This window comes from Oncorhynchus keta, chromosome 34 (genome assembly GCF_023373465.1).
Source record: "Oncorhynchus keta strain PuntledgeMale-10-30-2019 chromosome 34, Oket_V2, whole genome shotgun sequence".
In the NCBI taxonomy this organism is placed as follows: domain Eukaryota; kingdom Metazoa; phylum Chordata; class Actinopteri; order Salmoniformes; family Salmonidae; genus Oncorhynchus; species Oncorhynchus keta.
Window position 1 is genome coordinate 29,787,794 of NC_068454.1, and position 27,947 is coordinate 29,815,740.

At 41.9% G+C, this 27,947-nt stretch overlaps 1 protein-coding gene and 1 long non-coding RNA gene across 3 annotated transcripts; one reads left to right on the forward strand and one right to left on the reverse strand.

Moving 5' to 3' along the window:
- Nucleotides 1-3,386: 3,386 nt before the first annotated feature.
- LOC118366901 (uncharacterized) lies at nt 3,387-15,243 on the reverse strand. Its single transcript, XR_004822048.2, has 4 exons — nt 15,075-15,243; nt 11,047-11,151; nt 9,706-9,837; nt 3,387-8,521 (listed from the first exon to the last, which is right to left on the reverse strand). It is a non-coding gene; the product is annotated as an uncharacterized LOC118366901 (long non-coding RNA).
- On the forward strand, nt 13,967-27,597 carry LOC118366900 (sterile alpha motif domain-containing protein 9-like). 2 transcript variants are annotated; one of them, XM_052493578.1, is made up of 4 exons: nt 13,967-14,423; nt 15,374-15,436; nt 15,542-15,612; nt 20,482-27,597. In XM_052493578.1, exons 3-4 carry the CDS (start codon nt 15,607-15,609, stop codon nt 25,033-25,035), a joined length of 4,560 nt encoding a protein of 1,519 aa, XP_052349538.1. In that variant the 5' UTR covers nt 13,967-14,423; nt 15,374-15,436; nt 15,542-15,606; the 3' UTR covers nt 25,036-27,597. The 2 variants fall into 2 exon arrangements, with proteins under 2 accessions (XP_052349538.1, XP_052349539.1); XM_052493579.1 differs by having other exon boundaries at nt 20,497-27,597.
- Nucleotides 27,598-27,947: the final 350 nt, after the last annotated feature.

The window sequence follows — 27,947 nt, forward strand, 5'->3', positions numbered from 1 at the left end:
TGGGGGAATCACACTAATAGGCTGAGGGGTGTCCACCCAAACCCTGACCCTGTGACCACCTAGTTCTGGGACTGAGAGACAGACCTAAACTAGGGATTCAACAGAGTGGAGCACAGTGGGCGGAGATGGAAACTCCTGCTAGGCTGTCCTGGGTGCCTATTTTCAACATTTCACCATTGCAATTATACCCCAAAATACAAACTGAAATGACAGTTTGAACAGCAGAACAGCTAGAATAATAGAGAAACAGGGTTTTAGGGTTAGAGGCACCTATCCTCTACTCTTATTTTACTTCCTGAGACAATATTCACAAAGCATCTCAGAGTAGTAGTGCTGATCTAGGATCATATCTCCCCTGTCCATTCATTATAATCTGAAAGTCAAAAATGATCCTAGATCAGCATTCTGAGATGTTTAAAAATACATGCCATGGTCTGATTTTGTAATGTGTCTTTTCTCAAGTCGTCATAAGAATGGGTCAGATGAGGATTTGCAGCAAGTAAATTACCCCTGATTACATTAAGTGGGTACGGGACCTCAGCATGTCACAGGGATAATATACTCCCCCAGAATCCCCCTCTGTCACATGGTACAGGAAACAAGAAGAGGTCATGATGCAGCAGAAACCAGCTGCCCAAACAAAACAGCCTGTTTCCCTATATAATCTATACCAGGGGAATTCAACACTTACCCTACAGCCTGCTGGTTTTCTATTCTACCTGATAATTAATTGTACTCACCTGGTGTCCCAGGTCTAATACAGTCCCCGGAAAGAGCTGAACAATGAAAAAACGCAGTGGAACTGGCTTCGAGGTCCAGAGTTGAGTTTGATGGGTCTATGCCACAGGAGGTTGGTAGCACCTTAATTGGGGCGGATGGGCTCGTGTTAATGGCTGGAGCGAATAGGTGGTATAGTATTAAATACATGGTTTCTATGTGTTTGATGCCATTCCATTTGCTCCATTCCAGGCATTATTATGAGCTGTCCTCCCATCAGCAGCCTCCACTGGTCTATGCAGGCAAATCATTAATGTGTCTCCTTTAACACCAATACTTACTGTGGGAGAAGTGGTCTGATGAACCACAGTGACATTGTTGGGTATGAACCAATGTACATATCCTGAAAATAGCTCCCTCCCATGAAGGGTGTGTATATTTGGCATGGGTCCTTAGATCCTCAACAAGTTCTACAGCTGCACCATCGAGAGCATCCTCACTGCCTGGGATGGCATCTGCTTGGCCTCTGACCGCAAGGCACTACAGAGGGTAGTGCATATGACCCAGTACATCACTGGGGCAAAGCTTCCTGCCATCCAAGACCTCTATACCAGGCCATCAGAGGAAGGCCCTAAAAATTGTCAAGACTCCAGCCACCCAAGTCATAGACTGTTCTCTCTGCTACCGCGTGGCAAGCGGTACTGAAGTGCCAAGTCTAGATCTAAAAGACAGCTTCTATCCCCAAGCCATACTGTAAGACCCCTGAACAGCTAATCAAATGGCTGCTGAGACTATTTGCATTGCCCCCCTTTTATGCTGCTGCTACTCTCTGTTTATTATCTATGCATAGTCACTTTAACTCTACTTACATGTACATATTACCTCAATTACATGGACTAACCGGTGCCCCCTCACATTGACTCTGTACCGGTACCCCCTGTATACAGCCTCACTATTGTTATTTTACTGTTTCTCTTTAATTATTTGTTACAGTTATTTTTTATGTAACACTTATTTTTTCTTTAAACCGCATTGTTGGTTTAGGGCTTGTAAGTAAGCATTTCACTGTAGAGTTGTATTCGGCGCATGTGACAAATACATTTTGATTTAATATTTGGAGATTTTCTTGTCTTTCATTGTGATTCAATTTATTTTTATGTTTCTACCTCAAGACCTGGTGTGACCAGTTCGCTTTTGTGGTGGCTAACTATCACATCATTTTAAATTGTTCGCACACATATCGTATAATTTAGGTTGATGCGCTTACTTTTTACATATGACAGAGAAACCACTGGACACTGGTGGTTCAACGAGTCCACCAACCTTACATCTCCAAAACCATCAAAAGGGTTCATTAACTATCATAAGGATCGTGACAGAGTGTCATTGGCTCTCTCTCTCTCCATACATCGACCCCAAGTCAGGTTAGTGCCATGCACCAACATGAAAGGCATCTCTCCTGCAGTACACTGAACATCCCCCAGGAGAGGCTCTAGTGGTACAGACGGAAAATCTTCTCCGTAATTAAAATTTTACTGAGTGTCAGAGAGCTAGCTGAGCTAGCTGAGGCTCGACGCCTGGGGGTTTGTTCAGAAGGCATTTTAGATCGTGATCGCCTGAGGTGTCTTGAAGATGTTTCTATTGATATTCACTTTAACAAGCTACATGTGCAGACAACTAAGACACCCCAGAAAAGAAAAGCAGATGATTTTGCTAGCTACTAGCAAAACATAACCCCTTATATGGCCGGTGATAAAATAGTAGAAACCATTTTACATGGCCTTGTGGTTTTGCTTCCAGTTTATATGAGAGTATTATTCTTGTGAAAGTTAGGAAGGTCATTCTTTCAAACCACTTGCATGCGCCCTAACAAATACACAGTTAATTATGAAGTTATAAAACAATGTGTTTGTGTGTGCGTGCTTCTCCGCATTCGTGTGCTCATCAGTTCTACACCAGCGTGGCTTTACAAGGAATGCTAAATAAAACGCTGTGCTGTGGCCAGCAGTTCACATTTACCTAAAATGGACTCCAGCTGTACAGCAGAGTAGAGCAGTGAGGTTTCCCAGCTGTGGTGCGATGCAGACATGGGTTCAAATACTATTTGAAATCTTTCAAATACTTTGAGTGTTTTATTTAGCCTGTCTGGAGTGCCAGGTGGGTGGAGTTTGTACTTTTGCGACTATTGTATTTTATCCATTGCGACAGGCAAGATCAATCAAGCCCAGCTAATGTATTTGAAATGATGACAAATAGTATTTGAACCCACCCAGCTGTGGTGCGATGCTGACAGCGCTGACAGGCCTATCCGCCCAGAGCGCCCGCCTGCCTGCATGCCCTCCTGCCCTCACACAGGAACAGGAAACCCATCTCTGTACCAACAGCTCTAGCAGGAGCAATCAGTATACCCCAAGACAGCCATGTTATTTCACAACCAATCAGTTTTCAGGGAACTCAAGGAAGACACTTGTTTGGTATTCTCCAGTGTAGTGCCTATGTTGGGTAAAAGTGTTCACTAGTCCTTTTTCTTTTTCACTTTGCTCATACATGTCAGAATGAAAATGTACACACAATTGATGAACAAATAAAATATGAACAGCAAACAGATAACTGCAAATAGAGACAGCTCGTTTTACTACTTTAAAATGTTTTATCTTTCCTTACACACAGACATGCTAACAAAGCTAAAGAGGTCTACCACCGTGGCACTCGAACCGTAGATCCCACTGGGCACAGACGTTAATTACATGTCGATTCCACATTGGTTCAACGTCATTTCATTTAAATGACGTGGAAACAACATTGATTCAACCAGTGTATTCCCAGTCGGATGTCACTGTATAATCCACCTGTAATTATTCATGATATGGCCCTTTGCAAATCAGCATCTGTTGTTCAATATCCCTCCATCTGCCTAAGTGACTCTGTTGCACTTGGGAGTTTATTAAGACAACATAAAACAAGCTCTGATTAATACACAGTAATGACACTGATCATTATTTCATCTAGATGCCCAAGACACTGAAATAGCACTGAAAAAAACAAATCAATAAATTCATAAAATCAGCAGTAGAAAGGCAATTCAAGTTACACTTTAAGTGTTGATTCTTATGTCGACCTGTGCTACTTGCTACTAGCCCCCCAGAACATGTACAATACCCTCAGTCATTCTGCCCATAGGGATGGAGAGAGACACTTACTAGTGTAATTTAAGCATAGTGCTAAACCCCACACCAATATCTGGGCTTTTAGCACTAGCAACATGTCAAAACCTTCCATTTTAGGTGGGAAAGGATTCTCACACGTCACATCAACATGGGTGGGGGTGCAGGGCCAAAACAGTTGGACTGGACTGGCATTATCACTAGCTAGAGACTCTGGTGGCTATCACTGTGGTACTGTGCATTCCCCTGGACATCCTTGTTAGTGAATTTAGTCCTCACAGTTAAACCTGACTCTCATGTTAAACAACACATTTATCATAAACATATGAATATTATCATTTGCAAACAATGATTGACTATTTTATCCAGGAATCTTATAAGCAAACCACAAGCATAAGTACAGTGCATTCGATAAGTATTCAGACCCCTTGACTTTTTCCACATTTTGTTTGTTTGTTATACAGCCGTATTCTAAAATTGATTAAATTGTTTTTTCCACCTCATCAATCTAAACACAAAATCCCACAATGACAAAGCAAAAACATGTTTTTAGAAATTGAAATATCACATTTACATAAGTATTCAGAAGCACCTTTGGCAGCGATTACAGACTCACGTCTTGGATATGATGCTACAAGCTTGGCACACCTTTATTTGGGGAGTTTATCCCATTCTTCTCTGCAGATCCTCACAAGCTCTGTCAGGTTGGATCGGGAGCATAGCTGGATGGGGAGTGTATTTTCAGGTCTCTCCAGAGATTTTCAATTGGGTTCAAGTCCGGGCTCTGGCTGGGCCACTCAAGGACATTGAGACTTGTCCCAAAACTAATCCTATGTTGTCCTTCCTGTGTGATTAGGGCTGTTGTCCTGTTGGAAGGTGAAACTTCGCCCCAGTCTGAGGTCCTGAGCACTCTGGAGCAGGTTTTCATCAAGAATCTCTCTGTACCCTACTCCGTTCATCTTTCCCTCGATCCTGACTACTCCCAGTCCCTGCTGCTGAAAAACATCTCCACAGAATTATGCTGCCACCACCATACTTCAGCGTAGGGATGGTGCCAGGTTTCCGCCAGATGTGACGCTTGGCATTCAGGCCAAAGAGTTCAATCTTGGTTTCATCAGACCAGAGAATCTTGTTTCTCATGGTCTGAGTCCTTTAGATGCCTTTTGGCAAACTCCAAGCGGGCTGTCATGTACCTAATACTGAGGAGTGGCCTCCGTCCTGCCACTCTACCATAAAGGCCTCATTGGTGGAGTGCTGCAGAGATGGTTGTCCTTCTGGAAGGTTCTCCCATCAGGAACTCTGGAGCTTTGTCAGAGTGACCATTGGGTTCTTGGTCACCTCCCTGACCAAGGCCCTTCTCCCCCGATTGCTAGGTTTGCCCAGATCTGTGCCTTGACACAATCCTGTCTCGGAGCTCTCTGACAATTCCTTCGATCTCATGGCTTGGTTTTTGCTCTGAAATGCACTGTCAACTGTGGGACCTTATATAGATAGGTGTGTGCCTTTCCAAATCATGTCCAATCAATTTAATTTACCACAGGTTGACTCAAATTAAGTTGTAAAAACATCTCAAGGATGATCACTGGAAACAGGATGCACCTGAGCTCAATTTTGAGTATCATAGCAAAGGGTTTGAATACTTACATAAATAAGGTATTTCTGTTTTTTATTTGTAATAAATGTGCAAACATTTCTAATATGAAACTAATATGTAATCAATTCTAGATTAAGGCTGTAACGTAACAAAAATGTGTAAAAAGGCAAGGGGTTTGAATACTTTCTGAGTGCACTGTATGTTGTCAAACAAATAAAGTGAAATATTTTTGACAAACCAATCATTCTTGAAAAAATCCACCATGATTGCTATGGGTTTTAGCCACTAATCATAGGCCAGTTTAATGGTCATGAAGACGCCCATTATATTCTGTGGCAATTATGGGGCCAGTTGTTGCAGAGGGAATGTGATCCCCAGATCCAGGAATATTGGCCTCTTCCACCACTCTCTTCGGCCCTATCAACCATTGACTAAAGACATCTGTGGAAGACATCTTTATCACTGGATAACCAGAGGATATTGTGAGAACATTGGCCTGGCCTGGGCTGTCCCTTAAGTACACTGTTAGAACAAGGTCTCGGAGGACAAAGGGGTTTCTGGTGTAAAGCCAGCTGGAAGAAGAATAAATGAGGTTAGGACATAACTGGAGTGATTGTCCTTTAAATGTGATCCAACTGTGGGGCAGAAAGAATGTGAGGGATGTTCTGTCACAGAGTGAGCATGTGCGCAGCACACATACACATGCTCACATGTTAACACTTATTGCTTAATACTATCTGTAGTTGGTATCAGCCAACAGTCAATAAATATGAGATACAAGAAGAATACAGCCTCTCCTTATCCTAGTAAATCACTTGCCTGGCTACCCAGGCTCCTTGCACTGGCCAAATGCTACGGCAAGCCTACGGACATTAGTTTCTTGTCTGCAATGAGTTTGGATCTTAGCACCTCCCTGACCCTTCACTGAATGAGAACACATTCTGGGCTGTCTGATTGGTGCAGACACCAATGGGTTGTGGGCCAGAGCCAGATCACACATGGGTAAAGCGGCGGATTAAAAACGCGTCATTGGTTTTGATACTCTGGTTAGAGATGATTCAGTCGCCCATCGTCACCACAAAGGACTTCAATGATGGCAGTCTTGGACTAAAGTATGTAGCAAATAATTTTGTGTGAGTCGTCAGGCTAGTAAATCACATACGTGGACTAAACCAATAAAACATTTAATTTCATATCAGTGTAGTCTATACATCTCCTCTCCCACCAGACCACGTTATAAAATCCATGGATAACAGACAGACAAAATGAAGACAAAATTATGATCTGGCAGCGATACAGACAGAGCTCTCTCTGACTTAGTGACAGTCTGAAAATCCTGCTCTCTCACTCTGAATAGAATAAAAAATCTGCCTGCTTTGTATTTCAGAATTAAAAACCTTACTGTGGTTTTCCATTTTCCTCTTTCCGGCCACACCACTAGCCAGGGCCGGATTACCGAACAGGCACGCAGGGAAATGTGTAGAATAGCAGTACATTTTCTTTAAAACTGAAAACATTTATCTCAGCCTCATGGAAAAATGGGAACAGAAGCATGAGATGACCTATAAAACAAACCAAAAAATATTTGCCACATAGAAAAAAAGCATTGAATTAAAACATTTTCTCTTGAAATGCAGTAAGTTAGCTGAGGGTGGTTGGGAGGTCGGTGCCCTGGTGCCCCAAATGCAGTAGTCCGGCCCTGCCACTAACCTTTGTGACAGCACAGTTCCAGGACCCAGAATCCCTACTGGGTTTTGGCCATTAGCAATGCAGAGAAAGAGACATTTACTGAAAAACAAACAACAACAAACAAAAGTGAGTGGGGGGGACAAAAATAAACTTGCACATGACATAAAATAATTGCCAGTCACAATTTCAAACAGATGTGTGTTTAGATGGAGTTGGCCCGGCCAGGCGGCTCAGCGGCTAGTGTCCCTGTTAAATATAGTAATTTGATTCGAAAAACAAGCAGTGAGTGAGTGTGAGATGGGCTGAGGGCCAATGGGACCATTCAGAGAGCATTCTAATGACTCTGGAGGTCAGGGGTCGTCAGAGTAAAAGCAGATCAGAGAGGATGTGAGGCCGGCGGCCAGGACAAGGCCCATAAATCCACCCATCTCAGCTCCCCTCTCTCTTTTGGAGGAAGCCATCTTTTCGCTTGCCATTAGAATTAAAACACAATCACAAGTCTCATATTGTGCTACAGCCAGGGCCAATCCTAGCGGTTATAATTCAAAGAGGTCAATGAGGTCATGTATTTTAAGAGCATTTGAGGAGCATTGTGTTGCTGGCTCCTCTCTGGGTGACTGAAGGGTTGTGGGAAACTGGCCTGGACTTTATTTGAATTTACAACTGAGTGAACAGTGCATGCACTCTGTAATGTGGAATAAAACATGATTTGGGACATTTTCTGTAAGTAATTATTCTACAAATGCTGCATATTACAAACATAAAAATGCAATATTTCAATCAATTAGGATAAAAAAATTCAAGAAGACTGCCATGAGAACAGTGTTGTATTAAATGTCCTCTAAATCACTGTAACAAAAAATATATGAGAGTGCAAGAAAATAAACAAACCGTCTCCAGGGAAAATCCCAGAATTAAATAGTTATTCTTCCTATTTTCAGCCAGCCAGTCAGCCATTCGTTCAGCCAGACAGCCATGCAGAAATGTTTTAACACTGAGCGGACAGCTGCAGTTTATGGCAGAAATGGTGCAAGACGATCAGGGTCATTTTCATGGCTTGGCCCTTGAGAGAACACACACACGCCTTTCAATCCTGCATGTAAAAACTTTCAGCAGGATGGCAAACAATGTCTGAGAAAAAGTGTGTAGAAGGGAAAATGGTTCTTTCACTCAACAACAGCTCAGGCCAATTTGAGTGCTCGGCGTACTTCACTGTAGAATAGCTGTGATATGCCCTCTAGTGGTGAAGGAGTAGAATGGTTCCTTTTAAAATTCCAAACTGGAGGAAAAAGCAGATTGGGTTTTGTTCCGATACAATCCATGAGTTACAAAGAGTAGATACAGACACCAAGTATCTCTGAAAAAGACATATAGAACATCCAATCAAACATTTCAAAGAATAAGCATGTGAAGCTAAGATCAGTCATTGTAGATCACATGTTTTACAAAAATATCAGCCATTATCATCATGGACAGTATGTATATGTGTTCCCTTTCCACGTGAGAAATTACTCTCTGAAGCATACTATCCCCACATTCCTAGCCCCCCCACCACCCGGCCCTCAGGGGCTGACAGAAATAAACACAGAACAGGGGGCATAATGTCACACTCTGTGGCCCTGCATGGGGCATGACCCTTGGACCTGATGAAGACCTGAGTGGTCAAAACATTGTTAAATAAATCACATGGGAGCATAGAATGCAATGACTGAACTGTAGAGACTCTTTTCACCCTTGGAGCCCCAACCATGACTATCTCTAGGACTCTGCAGCAACATGCCACCCCTCACATCCCAGTCTTCAACCAGCTCCAGTGGATTCACCTCTAACCTCTGACCCCTTACTTCTAACCTCCTGACCCTCAGCCCATGACATGGTGTGGATTCCTTTAAGTTTGGCCACTCACCCCTGTCCACTAGAACCCAGAACATGAACTCTGGGTAACCAACGTGCTATGGCGTTAATGCTATGTACTGACATCCACCAGGCCTCACCATATAGATAGCTCAACCTAATGTCAGATGAAGATCTGTGAGTTTGGCTGGTGTAAGAGGAGCTGGGGCATCTCCGGAATGCTTTAGAGCTGCTGTGATGTGTCGTTTTTCAGTGGCAGATATTGTAAAACGCAGGTGGACGTCTTTGTTTTAGACCCTAGAACAAATCTCGGAAACGGAACAGTCTGTCACAAACAAGAAATTACCCTAAATAATACAATATCTCAGGAGTCATGCTGCTAGAAAATCTGATAACAATTCAATAGGATGTCAATGAAATAAGGACTGACAAACCCCAAACTATTTTTTGTTGTAATTTTGTTAAATCTAGAGGAATCTTAAATAATAGCTCTACCGTATGTTAAGTACTCTGATTCAGACTCCCACAGCCTAACACCCCCCCACCCCTGGACCAACTTTGGGAAACCCTGACCCAGAGAATACTGTCATAAAGAGATACGTTTGTCATCATAATATCATTCTGGCAGCTCTCAATCCCCTGAGCATGAGGGAGACCTCAGTCATGACCATAGACATACATACTTACATCATTGGCCATTACCACCACATCCACATTAAGCAGGTGTCTCCAGACCTTCATAAACAGGGAGAGCTAGCAGGTGACACGGTTCCCAGAAGGATCAATCACACGCCTGTCTGTCATTCATCCAGTCAGGTACTGAGAAGAGGAAAGTGGACACAGGTAGAAGAATATGGGCCAGATTTACTAAGCTTTCCCCTACGTTTGAATCTATTTCAAATGTGAATTTAACAGGTGATTTGTCCCTATTGGTGCAAACGCTTAGGACATCTGGCTTTTGTATCTCTTTGTGTCTGATCAGCCACCATCTTCTGTGCAGTGACCCTGCAGACCTCAAAAGTCTGCCACAATCTACAATGTCCCAGCATGCAAAGGGACATGTCACCTCCCATGAGCTTCTCCGATTGCAGCCATCTGCCACTGTAATGTATGGACTCCAAATACCTGCTAATCATCAGGACACGACATCTTTGAGTCACTCAGGCTACCATCAAAAGTCTTACCACCCTCCCAACTATTTATCGTCCATATTTGGGAGATTGGCTCTCAGTAGTACTTCATTTTGGTCTAGAAATATCTTGGTTCAGTAATGACCGAGGGCACTTACAGTTATCGTTTATTTGTATTGATGAGTAGTTACTTGTCATAGGTGACTTACTTCTTGTAAAACGCAAAATAAATAATGCATATACAATCCTTTTTGAACACTCACACAAAACAGGACAAACTATTTTCATGCCACACCGATACAGCCATGACCTGAAGTGGTTTTCCTTGCAGGTTACGAGAGCATTTTGTCACTAACCCATTTCCTAACCTTAACCTAATTCTCCTATAACATGCTACAAAAAAGTTACTTCCGGTTGTAGCTGTATCGAAGTGGCATGAAAAGGGTGTTTGAATTTCTCTTGGACCCATAGAGATAGATAGAGGACTCTTCATGGATATAACTTGTTTTAGCATTGACATTGCCATTGCTATTGGGCATTGCCATCACCCACCATGTTAAAGTAGTCAATTGTGTGGGGATTGCTATAGGTTGTAGCCTCAATGGTGTTGCTCATGCTGTCACAGACGTTACAATGGCACAGATATAAATATGATTCCTCTATCTCTATGGTTGGACCTTGCGTATAAGGGGCACACTCTTTTCATGGCACTTGGATACAACGATGACTGGAAGTGATTTTCCTAGCAGTTTAGGAGAGCATTTTCGGTATCCCTAAACCCTAACCCTTTTCCTAGTCTTAACCTAATTATTCTAACCTGCTACGTTCATTCTCCTAACCGTATGCCTAAATTCTCCTAACCTGCTACAAAAAAAAGTAACTTCTTCTTTTAGGGTACCTGTTAGTCCCCTCTTGTGCTTGAGGCGCCATCATCTGTCAGACTTGGGCAGTGCGTCCTTATTCAAAGAGAGCATGATGCCTCCGATGCCAGCATTATTGTGCTCTGTTTTTGTAAATGTACAAGTTAGATTTGACTCACTTCATTCAATGGGACCACATAGAACAGTTGATCACTACCTGCAATCTTATGCTGTACTATGGGTAAACTGGAGCACCAATGTTGGATACTGTGACATATTTGACAAATCCTCATGTCACCATGATAAACTAGTTCTTCGACTTTAGTCACTGCATCAATGTGTCTTCTTGCATTGTTGAAAATACAGAATCTGCCTATCAAATGCAGAAAGGCCATAGTAGCCTACATATATGATTAAACCAAAATAACATATACTAAAACCTGAGGCAAATAAAAGATACAGGGTTAATTTGGGAGATACCTGAGATTCTACAGACGTTCTGTCTGGAGAATGGCGTTCTATCTGGAGAGTCGGTCATATATTTATTATGGTACTTGCTTGGGGAAAATATCGAAAAATGTTTAGCCATACAGTAGCAAGACATTGAGTGTTGGCCTGATGTGAGAATGTGGAGGGTAAGAATGGTCTGCAAATAAAGGTCTGAGCTTTCAGCATGAGTGAAATATATCAGCATATACCAAGGTTGTACAGTACCAGTCAAAAGTTTGGACACACCTACTCATTCCAGGGTTTTTCTTTATTTTAACTATTTTATACATTGTATAATAATATTGAAGACATCAAAACTATGAAATAACACATAGAATCATGTACTAACCAAAAAAAGTGTGAAACAAATCAAAATCAAAATCAAAATACATTTTATATTTGAGATTCTTCAAAGTAGCCTTGATGACAGCTTTGCACATTCTTGGCATTCTCTCAACCAGCTTCATGAGGTAGTCACCTGGAATGATTTTAAATTCCAATCAAACTTTATTAGCCACATGCGCCGAATACAACAAGTGTAGACTTTACCATGAAATGCTTACTTACAAGCCCTTAACAACAGTGCAGTGCAAGAAGAAGAAAATATGCAAAAAAAATTACAAAATTGCACAATTGAACAATTGAATGGGAGAATGTAAAACATCAGCCATGTTCTTTGGCGCCATCTTATATAATTAACAGGTGTTCCTTGTTAAAGGTTGTGGAATTTCTTTGAGCCAATCAGTTGTGTTGTGACAAGGTAGGGGTAGTATACAGAAGAAGCCCCTATTTGGTAAAAGACCAAGTGCATATGATGGCAAGAACAGCTCAAATTAGCAAATAGAAATGACAGTCCATCATTACTTTAAGTGATGAAGGTCAGTCAATATGTAACATTTCAAGAACTTTTAAAGTTTCTTCAAGTGCAGTTGCAAAAACCATCAAACGCTATGATGAAACTGGCCCTCATGAGGACCGCCACAGGGAAAGAAGACCCAGAGTTACCTCTGCTACATATGATAAGTTCATTAGAGTTACCAGCCTCAGAAATTGCAGCCCAAATAAATGCAGAGTTCAAGTGACAGACACATCTCAACATCAACTGTTCAGAAGAGACTATGTGAACCAGGACTTCATAGTCAAATTGCTGCAAAGAAACCTCTTCTAAATGACACCAATAAGAAGAAGAGACTTGCTTGGTCAAAGAAACACGAGCAATGGACATTAGACCGGTGGAAATCTGTTCTTTGGTCTGATGAGTCCAAATTTGCAATTTTTGGTTCCAACCACTGTCTTTGTGAGATGCAGAGTGGTGAACGGATGATCTCCGCATGTACGGTTCCAACCGTAAAGCATGGAGGAGTTGGTGTAATGGTGTGGGGTTAATGGTGACATTGTCAGTGATTTATTTAGAATTCAAGGCACACTTAACCAACATGGCTACCACAGCATTCTGCAGCAATACGCCATCCCATCTGGTTTGCTCTTAGTGGGATTATCATTTGTTTTTTAACAGAACAATGGCCCAACACACCTCGAGGCTGTGTAAAGGCTATTTGACCAAGAAGGAGAGTGCTGCATCAGATTGCCTGGCCGCCACAATCACCTGACTTCAACCGAATTGAGATGGTTTGGGATGAGTTGGACTGCAGAGTGAAGGAAAAGCAGCCAACAAATGCTCAGAATATGTGGGAACTTTAAGACTGTTGGAAAAGCATTCCAGGTGAAGCTGGTTGAGAGAATGCTGAGTGTGCAAAGCTGTCATCAAGGCAAAGGGTGGCTATTTGAAGAATCTGTCCCATCTCTGAAACTGCTGTACAGACTCAGGAGAGGCGAACGTCGAGAGCCGTGCATCCTCCGAAACACAACCCAGCCAAGCCACACTGCTTTTTGACACAACACCCGCTTAACCCGGAAGCCAGCCGTACCAATGTGTTGGAGGAAGCACCATACACTTAGCGACCATGTCAGTGTGCATTGCGCCCGGCCCACCACTGGAGTCACTAGTGTGCGATGGGACAGGAACATCCCTGCCAGCCAAACACTGCCCTAACCCGGGCAATGCTGGGCCAATAGTGCACCCCCACATGGGTCTCCCAGTCGTGGATGGCTGCAACAGAGAACTGGATTCGAACCAGGTTCTCTAGTGGCACAGCTTTAGACCACTGCGCCATTCGGGAGGCCCTTTCCATATACTTTTTTGGTTACTACATGATCCCATGTTATTTCTTAGTTGTGATGTATTTACTATTATTCTGTAATGTAGAAAATAGTCCAAATAAAGAAAAACCTTTGAATGAGTAGGTGTGTCCAAACATTTGACTGTTACTGTATGTTTGCAAAGTAGATCCCTAGTCTGGATTTTCATATAATTTGTGTAGAGAACAGGGGATAAAACTCAATACAGCACTACATCAACAGTGCATATCCATTATTTTCAGGTCAGTAGAACAGATGTAGCACAGAAGATAAGGAGATTGGGGAAGCCACTTTTACTAGTAAAATACACCTCAAATTAAGTTTCGTTTCAACTGAAACGCGCCGAATTGAGGAAGTCGAAGGAAGGGAATACAATTTTTCCAGAAGAGACGGACAGCTAAAGCTCACCTCGGCATGCCATTTTTTTCAGTATAACACATACTCGTTTAAAATACATATTTCAACCAAGTCTTTGAAAATCTATAATATTTCTATACTAGTGTTCAATTTAATTGGTTTGGAAAGACTGGCTATTATTTACACCATATTTCAGCGAAGTCGAAAGCTTGCCAAATTGCCTACAGACCACGGTCCCCATCTTCCGCATTCTTAGGTTTATTCTCTTTCGACCAAATCGAACAATTTCCACACCGACCGTCGTTTCTGCTTACCAGTGAGACCGGAAAACTATTTCATGTTGCTGTCAGGAAAGCTATAATAATGAAAGGTAAGTTTGCAGTTTTACATAACGTTATAGGCTACATAGACAACGTTTTACATTGTAAAATATGTTCAGTCTGAAGAATCGAACACCTCTTGCAGTTAGGCTATACATTATCCGGATATTACATACATTTCTAGAGTTAATGCCATTAAAACGCCTGTTTGAACCGATTTTCGTGCATTATGAAAATCAATGACATGATGCATATTAAACTTGAGAAGCCTAACATATAAAGCCTAAACTATAAGAAAAGTGGTGGCCTACAATACTTTTTAAACATGTAAAGCCTCAACACTCTTAGTTAAATAATTAAATTCTCAACACTCTTAGTTCGTGTTTCAGCCAAGATGCAGCCCTGCCACACTTGCTATAAAAGTGAGAAATGGGTCTGGAGAAATGTAACCACTCTCAAATTGACAGAGAGAGCTGGTATGGTTGCAATGACAGACAGCCCATGAGATCAACATGTTTACACACATTTGAACAAGAAGGCAGTTTGTTTACATGGGCCTAAATTATATTTTTCAAGAATCAATTAATCTTAATTGAAATGACTACTGAACAGCAGTTAAGATTGTATTTATGTTACATGGTATTTACTTGGTACTTAGAAATGACATGGTAAAAGTAATGCATTTTTTTAATCAGACTTACATTTGCGGTTTTGTCTATTCTCTCCTGAACCAACCTGATTTTCACAACCACATCTTGCCTTATACAGAGTGGCTGCTATATAGTAAGCATTCAGAGACTGAATCCAAACTGAATTGCTTCATTTCACTTTTGTTTCACTTCATGATTTAATATATTCATTGAAACTGATTGTGTCTGTAATGAGGGGCATTAAAGCGATTGGATCAGCGAGTGCGCCACACCTTGGTTAGAATGTTTGTGGTGGTATCCTTACAGTTTCACAATAATATAATCTACCCTTCCTGGTTTTATGTTTACAGCATGTTGCAGCTACACAGCAACACAGCATTTATGCGGAAATGGTGAAAACAGAAAACAAAGTGGTAAATCACGTTTTTTGTTTCATGGTATTTCTCTCTGGCTTATTCAATGGGTGACTGACTATATTGCATTTCATGTACTAAACTATTTTTCAATTTTTCCATCAGTTTGACTGAGAAACCAGTTCACAGACAAGGATCCAAAGGATTTCAGTAAGGCTGAACAAGTCCAAATGGAGGTATTTATCATCTAATTGATAACAAAAATAAGAATAATATTTACTGTACCAGCTTAACACTTTTCTGTTTACTACATGATTCCATGTGTGTTATTTCATAGTTTTGATGTCATCACTATTATTCTAGAAAATAGTAACAAAATAAAGAAAAAACCTTGAATGAGTAGGTGTACAAACTTTGGACTGGTACTGTATATATACACTACTGTTCAAAAGTTTGGGGTCAATTAGAAATTTCCTTGTTTTTGAAAGCAAGGCACATTTTTTGTCCATTAAAATCACATCAAATGGATCAGAAATACAGTGTAGAAATGTTTAATGTTGTAAATGACTATTGTAGCTGGAAACGGAAGATTTTTGATGGATTATCTACATAGGCGTACAGAGGCCCATTATCAGCAACCATCACTCCTGTGTTCCAATGGCACGTTGTGTTAGCTAATCCAAGTTTATCATTTTAAAAGGCTAATTGATCATTAGAAAACACTTTTGCAATTATGTTTGCACAGTTGAAAACTGTTGTTCTGATTAAAGCAACAATAAAATTGGCCTTCTTTAGACTAGTTGAGTATCTGGAGAATGAGCATTTGTGGGTTCGATTACAGGCTCAAAATGGCCAGAAACAACGTACTTTCTTCTGAAACTCGTCAGTCTATTCTTGTTCTGAGGAATGAAGGCTATTGTGTCTGAGAAATTGCAAAGAAACTGAAGATCTCGTACAACGCTGTGAACTACTCCCTTCACAGAATAGCGCAAACTGGCTTTAACCAGAATAGAAAGAGGAGTGGGAGTCCCCGGTGCACAACTGAGCAAGAGGACAAGTATATTAGAGAGTCTAGTTTGAGAAACAGATGCCTCACAAGACCTCAACTGGTAGCTTCATTAAATAGTACCTGCAAAACACCAGTCTCAGCGTCAACAGTGAAGAGGCGACTCCGGGATGCTGGCCTTCTAGGCAGAGTTCCTCTGTCCAGTGTTCTTTTGCCCATCTTAATCTTTTCTTTCTATTGGCCAGTCTGAGATATGGCTTTTTCTTTGCAACTCTGCCAAGAAGGCCAGCATCTCGGAGTCGCCTCTTCACTGTTAAAATTGAGACTGGTGTTTTGCGGGTACTATTTAATGAAGCTGCCAGTTGAGGACTTGTGAGGCATCTGCTTTTTTTTGCTTTTCTTTTGAAAACAAGGACATTTCTAAGTGACCCTAAACTTTTGAATGTGTGTGTGTGTGTGTGTGTGTGTGTGTGTGTGTGTGTGTGTGTGTGTGTGTGTGTGTGTGTGTGTGTGTGTGTGTGTGTGTGTGTGTGTGTGTGTGTGTGTGTGTGTGTGTGTGTGTGTGTGTGTGTGTGTGTCAGAAAAAAATTAACTCCTCTCACTTTCAACTGTGTTTATTTTCAGCATACTTAATTAACATGTGTAAATATTTGTATGAACATAACAAGATTCAACAACTGAGACATAAACTGAACAAGTTCCACAGACATGTGATGAACAGAAATGGAATAATGTGTCCCTGAACAAAGGGGGGTTCAAAATCAAAAGTAACAGTCAGTATCTGGTGTGGCCACCAGCTGCATTAAGTACTGCAGTGCATCTTCCCCTCATGGACTGCACCAGATTTGCAAGTTCTTGCTGTGAGATGTTACCTCACTCTTCCACCAAGGCACCTGCAAGTTCCCGAACATTTCTGCGGGAATGGCCCTAGACCTCACCCTCCGATCCAACAGGTCCCAGACGTGCTCAATGGGATTGAGATCCGGGCAATGGCAGAACACTGACATTCCTGTTTTACAGGAAATCACGCACAGAACGAGCAGTATGGCTGGTGGCATTGTCATGCTGGAGGGTCATGTCAGGATGAGTCTGCAGGAAGGGTAGCACATGAGGGAGGAGGATGTCTTCCCTGTAACGCACAGCGTTGAGATTGCCTGCAATGACAACAAGCTCAGTCCGATGATGCTGTGACACACCGCCCCAGACCATGACGGACCTTCCACCTTCAAATCGATCCTGCTCCAGAGTACAGGCCTCGGAGTAACGCTCATTCCTTCGACGATGAACGCGATTCCGACCATTACCCCTGGTGAGACAAAACCATGATTCGTCATTGAAGAGCACTTTTTGCCAGTCCTGTCTGGTCCAGCGACGGTGGGTTTGTGCCCATAGGCGCTGTTGTTGCCGGTGATGTCGGGTGAGGACCTGCCTTAGAACAAGCCTACAAGCCCTCACTCCAGCCTCTCTCAGCCTACTGCGGACAGTTTGAGCATTGATGGAGGGATTGTGCGTTCCTGGTGTAACTCAGCCAGTTGTTGTTGCCATCCTGTACCTTTCCCACAGGTGATGTTCGGATGTACCGATCCTGTGCAGGTGTTGTTACACGTGGTCTGCCACTGCGAGGACGATCAGCTGTCCGACCTGTCTCCCTATAGCGCTGTCTTAGGCGTCTCACAGTATGGATATTGCAATTTATTGCCCTGGTCACATCTGCCGTCCTCATGCCTCCTTGCAGCATGCCTAAGGCACGTTCATGCAGATGAGCAGGGACCCTGGGCATCTTTCCTTTGGTGTTTTTCAGAGTCAGTAGAAAGGCCTCTTTAGTGTCCTAAGTTTTCATAACTGACCTTAATTGCCTACCGTCTGTAAGCTGTTAGTGTCTTAACGACCGTTCCACAGGTGCATGTTCATTAATTGTTTATGGTTCATTAAACAAGCATGGGAAACGGTGTTTAAACCCTTTACAATGAAGATCTGTGAAGTTATTTGGATTTGTACGAATTATCTTTGAAAGACAGGGTCCTGAAAAAGGGACGTTTCTTTTTTTTCTGAGTGTATGTGTGTATATACATATATCTCTCAAATAAAATATATACAGTTGAAGTCGGAAGTTTACATACACTTAGGTTGGAGTCAAAAAGCTCGTTTTTCAACCACTCCACAAATTTCTTGTTAACAAGGTATAGGTTTGGCAAGTCGGTTAGGACATCTACTTTGTGCATGACACAAGTAATTTTTCCAACAATTGTTTACAGACAGATTATTTCACTTGTAATTTATTGTATCACAATTCCAGTGGGTCAGAAGTTTACATACACTAAGTTGACTGTGCCTTTAACCAGCTTGGAAAATTCAAAAAAATTATGTCATGGCTTTAGAAGCTTCTGATAGGCTAATTGACATCATTTGAGTCAAGGAGGTGTACCTGTGGATGTATTTCAAGGCCTACCTTCAATCTCAGTGCCTCTTTGCTTGCCATCATGGAAAAATCAAAAGATATCATCCAAGACCTCAGAAGAAAAATGGTAGTCCTCCACAAGTCTGGTTCATCCTTGGGAGCAATTTCCAAACGCCCGAAGGTACCACGTTCATCTATACAAACAAGTATGAACACCATAGGACCACGCAGCCGTCATACCGCTCAGGAAGGAGACGCGTTCTGTCTCTTAGAGATGAACGTACTTTGGTGTGAGAAGTGCAATTCAATCCCAGAACAACAGCAAAGGACCTTGTGAAGATGCTGGAAGAAACAGGTACAAGAGTATCTATATCCACAATAAAAGAGTCCTATATCGACATATCCTGAAAAGCTGCTCAGCAAGGAAGAAGCCACTGTTCCAAAACCGCCATAAAAAAGCCAGACTACGGTTTGCAACTGCACATGGGGACAAAGATCATAGTTTTTGGAGAAATGTCCTCTGGTCTGATGAAACAAAATAGAACTGTTAAGCCATAATGACCAGCGTTATTTTTTGGAGGAAAGGGGGGGAAGGCTTGCAAGCCGAAGAACAGCATCCCAAACGTGAAGCGAGGGGGGGGGGGCATCATGTTGTGGGGTTGCTTTGCTGCAGGAGGGACAGGTGCACTTCACAAAATAGATGGCATCATGAGGCAGGAAAATTATGTGGATATATTGAAGCAACATCTCAAGACATCAGTCAGGAAGTTAAAGCTTGATCGCAAATGGGTCTTCCAAATGGACAATGACCCCAAGCATACTTCCAAAGTTGTGGCGAAAAGGCTTAAGGACAACAAAGTCAAGGTATTGGAGTGGCCATCACAAAGCCCTGACCTCAATCCTATAGAAAATGTGTGGGCAGATCTCAAAAAGCGTGTGCGAGCAAGGAGGCCTACAAACCTGACTCCGTTACACCAGCTCTGTCAGGAGGAATGGGCCAAAATTCACCCAACTTATTGTGGGAAGCTTGTGGAAGGCTACCTGAAACGTTTGACCCAAGTTTAACAATTTAAAGGCAATGCTACCCAAATACTAATTGAGTGTATGTAAACTTCTGACGCACTGGGAATGTGATGAAAGAAATAAAAGCTGAAATAAATCATTCTCTCTACTATTATTCTGACATTTCACATTCTTAAAATAAAGTGGTGATCCTAACTGACCTAAGACGGGGAATTTTTACTAGGATTAAATGTCTGAAATTGTGAAAAACTGAGTTTTAAATGTATTTGGCTAAAGTGTATGTAAACTTCCTGATTCAACTCTATATATACACTACCGGTAAATCGTTTTAGAACACCTAGTCATTCAAGGATTTGTATTTTTTTTGACTATTTTCTACATTGTAGAATAATATTGAAGACATCACAACTATGAAATACCACGAATGGAATCATGTAGTAACCAGAAAAGTGTTAAACAAATCTAAATGTTTTATATTTGAGATTCTTCAAATAGCAACCCTTTGCCCTGATGACAGCTTTGCACACTCTTTGCAGTAGTAGTATACACATCACATATTTGGCTTGTGGGTAGAGATGAATATGCGCTAAAACACCAACAAATGTTGAGTAAACCTGCTCAATTGTGAATGATTTTGTTGTTAACATCTTTACAGCTTATGAATTTCAATCAAATCAGCCTATTTATTTTCAGAATGAAGAGGAAGGCAAACCAACTGACCTGCCAGATGAGATTAAGGATTGGAATAAACATCACGTGAAACAATGGGCTCTCAACGAGGCTTGTGTGGATGGTGAATCTGCAAATATCTTGCTTCGGCAGAACATTAATGGGCCCAGTCTTTTACTTTTAGAAAAATCTGATTTACAAGAGGTGGGTGTCACACTGGGGCCTGCAAAGTTGATCATTCACAAGCGGGATGAACTTTTGAAATTTAAGCAAGAGCAGTTGAGTAGCCCAACAACAAATCAGTCTGGGAGACCGTGCAAGCCGTACCCTTTTCATCGACACCATGATGCCTGCAGATACAAGGCGAACAGCGTTCTTGATGTAACAGAATCCGGTGCATCAGACTATATCGAACCCTGTCATGAATATAAAGGATACATCCATATGTCAGAGGCAGCTGTGGAGAGCAAAATGAAAAAGTTCACTGATGAGGTTATTCGATTTGCAGCAGCCTGCATGAATAGCCGCACTAATGGCACCATACATTTTGGAGTTGGTGACAAGCCAGACTTTGTTCATGGGCAAGTTTTGGGAGTTAGCGTCCTGGATAAAGAGGCATATGTCAATGCTCTGCCACAAGCCATTGAGGGTCATTTTGAGTATAGACATATCCAGACAGCCAAGATGTGCATCAAACCACCTCGATTTGTTGAGGTTCTCAATCCTGATATGACATCCTCAGAGAAGTATGTGATAGAAGTGGACATCGTGCCAGACTTTGCGATCTGTCAAGAGAACTATTATCACGTTTTCCGCTTGGATACAAGTAAATCAAAGAGGAAGTCCAAACGCAAAGAAACAGAGAAAGAGGAGAAAAAACTCTTCATTCGTGATCACAGCAGCAGCAGGGATCTCCTTGCAATAACCACTTTTGCCAAGCCAAAGGAAGAATACAATAGGTTTCTCGACAATGTGCCACAGCTGTCACTGCTAAGAAAACAAGCGGAGGAAAATCGCCTTAGTGTGGTTAAAAGTAGTGTCCAGGGCTCCAGACTAAGTGAAATGATAACAGGTGGATCCCAATCCTTAGACAAGTCCCACTTCGAGCGGTATTTGATAGTGACAAACAAATCACATTTAGTTCAATTGGAATCTCTGGGATTTATTCCTGAACTAAACCCAACTGCTGTTTTGGACTTTGATCCTGAGTCGGCAAAACATGGATTGATGAAGCACTTTGAAGACCAGCGTACAATAAATATCCACTTGCCAGTACAATATAAAATCACAGAGGCTGTCGAGGACATTGCTAGCAAGCTAAAACTGACTCGAAACACCAGCTGGATCCTCTGCAATGGGGATATCGAAAGAGAGAGACCCTCAGATGTAGATGACTGGTTAATAGAGAAAGGAGCGTCTGTACGAAATGTGATTTCATTTCTGTGTCGGAAAGATGTGCTACCACACAAGAGATTCCTGGTTATTTTTATATTGCTGTCTACTGTGAGTGAGAAAATGGACCCTCTGCTTGAGACCTTCAGCACATTCTGGCAGGAGCTCAGAGGAACAGAGCAAATACTTTGCATCTGTGAAAATGAAGAAGCATTCACCTGCTGGAGGGACCTGATTGAATCCCGCTATGGATTAGACATTAAAGCAAGATCAATCTATGAGCTCAGTTTTGCTGAAGTTAACGGCACCGTCCTCAGCCTGTGGTCAGACAACCGTAAATCCAGCCGTTTCCTACCCTGTGGAGGAGGCAGCAAGGTGATGTTAAAAAAGAAAGAAGAGGGCAGCCTAGACATCCTGAATGTTCTGTGTGTGAATCAGTGTGAGGGAGGAAATGAAGACAAGGCCATCATACAGGAGAAGTTCTACAAAGGAGGAAAGGTGTTATGGTGGAACTTCTATTTCTCTGAGCAGCCAGGATCCATGCCATTCATCAAACGGGACAAGTTTGACTTCATCATGAACACTGTCCTACCAGCTTTGAGCTCTTTGAGAAAAGCTTGTGTGTCCTTCAAACTTTTGCATGTCCCAGGATGTGGTGGAACTACACTAGCCATGCATATATTATGGGCACTGAAAGACAAGTTCCGTTGTGCTGTTCTGAGGGACAGAACCGCGGATCATGTTGTTGTTGCCGAGCAGGTGGTCAAGCTACTGATGTATGAGACAAAAGAACAATCTTCCCGGATTCCTGTGTTGCTCATGCTAGATGACTTTGAGGAGATGGATGACGCATATGATTTGCAGCAGCTCATTGAGAAGGAATGTGTCAAGAAGGACATTGGATCTAGGTCCCCGCAGGTCATTCTACTCAATTGCATGAGGGCTGAGTCTTGGGAGAAGACTGAATCAACTGAAGACACTGTGTTCATTGGCAATAACCTCTCTGAAATGGAGCAGAGGCAGTTCGAGAAAAAACTGGAGGAGATTGAGAAGACCTACAAGAATGCAGACACATTCTACGCTTTCATGATCATGAAGAAGAACTTTTCACCCGAGTATATACAGGGTGTGGCTCGCAACACCCTAAAGAGCTTCAACATAAATCACAAACATGCACAACTCATTGCTGTTCTGGTCTTGTTGAATGTCTACTGCAAGGGTGCAACACTCTCAGTCTCTCTCTGTGAAGAGTTTCTTGGCCTCCAGACCAAGCCACATAGTGGGTCCTCTGATGTTAAGGCTGGATTTGGGAAGTTTTCCACTCTAGTGACCTGCTGCACAGAGGAGGCTAAGGTTGTATTTGAGGCAGTGAGAATGATCCACTCAAGCATGGCCGTGCACTGTTTGAAGGAGCTTACAACCACATACAGTGTAACCAAAGCTGAGATCACTGATCTACTGCTCACCACAGACAAGCTTTATGAGTGCATACAGGGCAAAGATAAACTCATGAAGGATGTTCACACCATGTTAGTGAAAAGACATCACTCAGTCAAGGGTGAAGATTCTCAATTTTCACCTCTCATCCAGGATATTGCAAAAGAGACACCAGGTGTTGAAGAAAATGTTCTATTCAATGCAGCCAAGCGCTTTGAAAAAGATGCTGTCATCTCTCAGCTTCTTGCCAGATACCAATACCTGAAGAAAAGGAATTTCAGGGAGGCAAAGGACTGGGCAAAGATTGCAAAAGATCTTTCCAGAGATAACTCCTACATTTCTGACACATCTGCACAAGTGATCAAGCATGAGCTAAAGAGTGCTATACAAAGTGACAAAGAAGATTCCATAAAACCTGAAAGGCTCAAAGGCTATCTTAGAACGGCCCAGTCAGCAACAGAGGCCTTCAGGGATACACAGGAAATTGCAAAGAAGGAGGCTACTCTGAGAGTACAAAACAAGAGAGACAACAGCCCTTTCAACACTGCAGGGTGCCTTGGAGAAATTCAGGTTGCAGTCATCATCATCAAAATACTGGAAAAATGTCCAGTGTTTTCTTCAGGCAATGTCCGTCATGACATTCTGAGTGAAGTTCTGTCTGGCAAAATTACAATCCAAGATGTTGCGAGTAATGATTCCAGACGTAACAAACATGCCTCATATTACTACATTCTCAGTGAATTTGAAGATCTTCTGTACAACCTTAAATATAACATGAAGAGGCACTTTGATTTTCTTGACAGCTTTTATGTCAACTTGGGTCCCAGGTTCACCCTGAAAGACAGTCGAGAGGAAAGAACTCGACAGGAGCTCTTCCAGTGCTTTCAAAGATACAGTGACCTCTTTTGCAAGACAGATTCCACAGAATTAATGAAAAACAAGAACCTGAAAATCTGCATCCAAATTCACAAGGCAAGGCAATTTTTGGAGAGTAGAAAAACTGATACTCATTCAGGGATTCTGGATTGCCTCTCCAACGATACCTCAGGTGACATGCATAAGATTGTCCTGCAGTATGACTTCATTCTGAGTAAAGATCCTGAAAGGAGCGTTAGAGAAATGGTCAATTTCATCTATGCCAATGTTGTGCTAAGCTGTGTCAAACCTGATTCTCAACACCTTCGCCCGTATAAGATCCTCATTGATCTTCTTTGCCAGGTTCTTCAAGGTCAAATCCCATATGGTGAAAGTTTAGCATTGCACTTCATTGCTGTAGCTCTGCTGTGGCCACAACATATCCTCATGCCACAACCAGTGGCATCTCAGAAGTTGGGAATCTATGTGTCACAGATGAGGACATCATACTGGAACGAGATGAAATCTGTTTTCAATGGAAAGTTGCCTGTTGTCCATTTCTTCTTGGGGAAGAAGCCGGGCTATGCTTGCCTAGTTCGCCTTAGGGAAATCATGTGGTGTGTAAGACCAGAAGAAGACTTTGATTCACTTTGGACAAATGGCAAAATATGGAAGCATGAGAGAGTCAAGGAGCTCCTTTCCAGAGTGGAAGGAGAGGTACAAAGGAAATTCATTCTGGCAGATACCAGGAACGCAGGCTTAAAGATAGAAGTCAGTGCAATGTACAAAAGTCAACTCTGTGGAAAAGAGCAGGGATCAAAAGTATCATTTTTCATTGGTTTCTCAATGAAGGGCCCACTGGCTTTTGACATCGATTGAAGAAGAGCCCAATTGATATGCAGTCAGACATACAATATCATTTTTTTGTACATTAAAATAACATCAAATTGATCAGAAATACAGTGTAGACATTGTTAATGTTGTAAATGACTATTGTAGCTGGAAATGGCAGATTTGTTATGGAATATCTACATAGGCGTACAGAGGCCCATTATCAGCTACCATCACTCCTGTGTTCCAATGGCACATTGTATTAGCTAATCCAAGTTTACCATTTTAAAAGGCTAATTGATCATTAGAAAACACTTTTGCAATTATGTTAGCATCGCTGAAAACTGTTGTTCTCATTAAAGCAGCAATTAAACTGGCCTTCTTTAGACTAATTGAGTATCTGAAGCATCAGCATTTGTGGGTTCGATTACAGGCTCAAAATCACCAGAAACAAAGACCTTTGTTCTGAAACTTGTCAGTCTATTCTTGTTCTGAGAAATGAATGCTATTCCATGCTAGAAATTGCCAAGAAACTGAAGATCTCGTACAACGCTGTGTACTACTCCCTTCACAGAACAGCGCAAACGGTCTCTAACAGAATAGAAAGAGGAGTGGGAGGCTCAGGTGCACAACTGAGCAAGAGGACAAGTACATTAATGTCTAGTTTGAGCAACAGACGTCTCACAAGTCCTCAAATGGCAGCTTCATTAAATAGTACCCGCAAAACACCAGTCCCAACGTCAACAGTGAAGAGGCGACTCCGGGATGCTGGCCTTCTAGGCAGAGTTCCTCTGTCCAGTGTCTGTTCTTTTGCCCATTTTAATATTTTCTTTTTATTGGCCAGTCTGAGATATGTATTTTTCTTTGCAACTCTGCCTAGAAGGCCAGCATCCCGGAGTCGCCTCTTCACTTGACATTAAGACTGGTGTTTTGCGGGTACTATTTAATGAAGCTGCCAGTTGAGGACTTGTGAGGCGTCTATGTTCACCGACTCGTTATCACACGGCTCTCTCCCCCCGACGCTAACCCAAGCCTCCATCTCGTATACTTAAGAAAGATAAAGATCCGGCGGAATGTGGTGGATATCGGCCCATTTCACTTTTGAACGCTGATGTTAAATTATTAGCATGTCAGTTGGAACCCTGCCTTCAGGATCTCATATCTGATGATCAAACGGTTTTCATTAAAGGGTGACAACTGTTTTCCAATGTACGACGGCTTTTGAAAATTATACTGTCTCCTATCTCCCCAGACCCCCAAAAAGTTGTTTCTCTTGATGCGGAGAAGGCTTTCGACCGGGTGGAGTGTGATTATTTATTTAAGATTTTGAGAAGATTTGGTTTTGGGTCCAATTTCATCTCATGGATACGTCTGCTCTATTCTGCTCCTACGGCTAGTGTACACGCAAACTTGCAACATTCAGAATACTGACCCCTCTCCAGAGGGACCATCAAGGGTGCCCTATGTCCCCGATCCTTTTTGCTTTTGCGGTAGAACCACATTCCTTGGTCTTAAATGTATCACCATCATTCACTGGAATCCACCGAGCTGGTGAAAAGCACAAAGTGTCACTGTATGCAGATGATCTACTATTATATACAGTTGAAGTCGGAGGTTTACATACACTTAGGTTAGAGTCATTAAAACTTGTTTTTCAACCACTTCACACATTTCTTGTTAACAAGGTATAGGTTTGGCAAGTCGGTTAGGACATCTACTTTGTGCATGACACAAGTAATTTTTCCAACAATTGTTTACAGACAGATTATTTCACTTATAATTTATTGTATCACAATTCCAGTGGGTCAGAAGTTTACATGCACTAAGTTGACTGTGCCTTTAACCAGCTTGGAAAATTCCAGAAAATTATGTCATGGCTTTAGAAGCTTCTGATAGGCTAATTGACATCATTTGAGTCAATTGGAGGTGTACCTGTGGATGTATTTCAAGGCCTACCTTCACACTCAGTGCCTCTTTGCTTGACATCATGGGAAAATCAAAAGGAATCAGCCAAATTGTAGACCTCCACCACAAGTCTGGTTCATCCTTGGAAGCAATTTCCTAACACCTGAAGATACCACATTCATCTGTACAAACAATAGTGCGCAAGTATGAACACCATGGGACCACGCATCCATCATACCGCTCAGGAAGGATACTGTTAAGGGAATATTTTTTATCAATGATGACTAATTATGTATACATTTCAATCAGGTCTGACTAATCAGAATACTATAATGTTACCGAATATGTACTAATCAGAATACTATTATGTTACTGTATATGTATGAATTTTCTTTTTAATCTTAGTACTGAATATAATGTGTGTAAATATAATCAAGAATTAGAATAATGACTGTCTGTACCATGGTAGAAATTAATGAACTTATAGCCAGTCTGGCTAGAAGGCTTATCTACACAAACTGACCTTGGCTCAGTCATATATTATCTTAATAGGGAAAGACATGTGAGAACCATACAGCCATTGTACTAGAGAGGAGATGACACAGGCTAGTACTGAAACTAATGACGTCATTTTCAGTTTATAACCTGTGGTAAAATGTGTAATGAGCAGTACTCTCGTGAATAAAAGCTGCTGGTTGACTTTAAGACTGGGCTCTGTCCATTTTATACAAATAAGGGTCATACAAATCCTTATGAATTGACAGAGTGTTTGGATTTGAATTGGGTATTAAAACAGAGGAATTTAAGTCCTGCAACAGATACGTGTTCTGTCTCCTAGAGATGAATGTACTTTGCTGCGAATCAATCCCAAAACAACAGCAAAGGACCTTGTGAAGATGCTGGAGGAAACATAACCTGAAAGGCCGCGCAGCACGGAAGAAGCCACTGCTCTAATACCGCCATAAAAAAGGCAGACTACGGTTTGCAACTGCACATGGGGACAAAGATCATACTTTTTGGAGAAATGTCCTCTGGTCTGATGAAACAAAAATAGA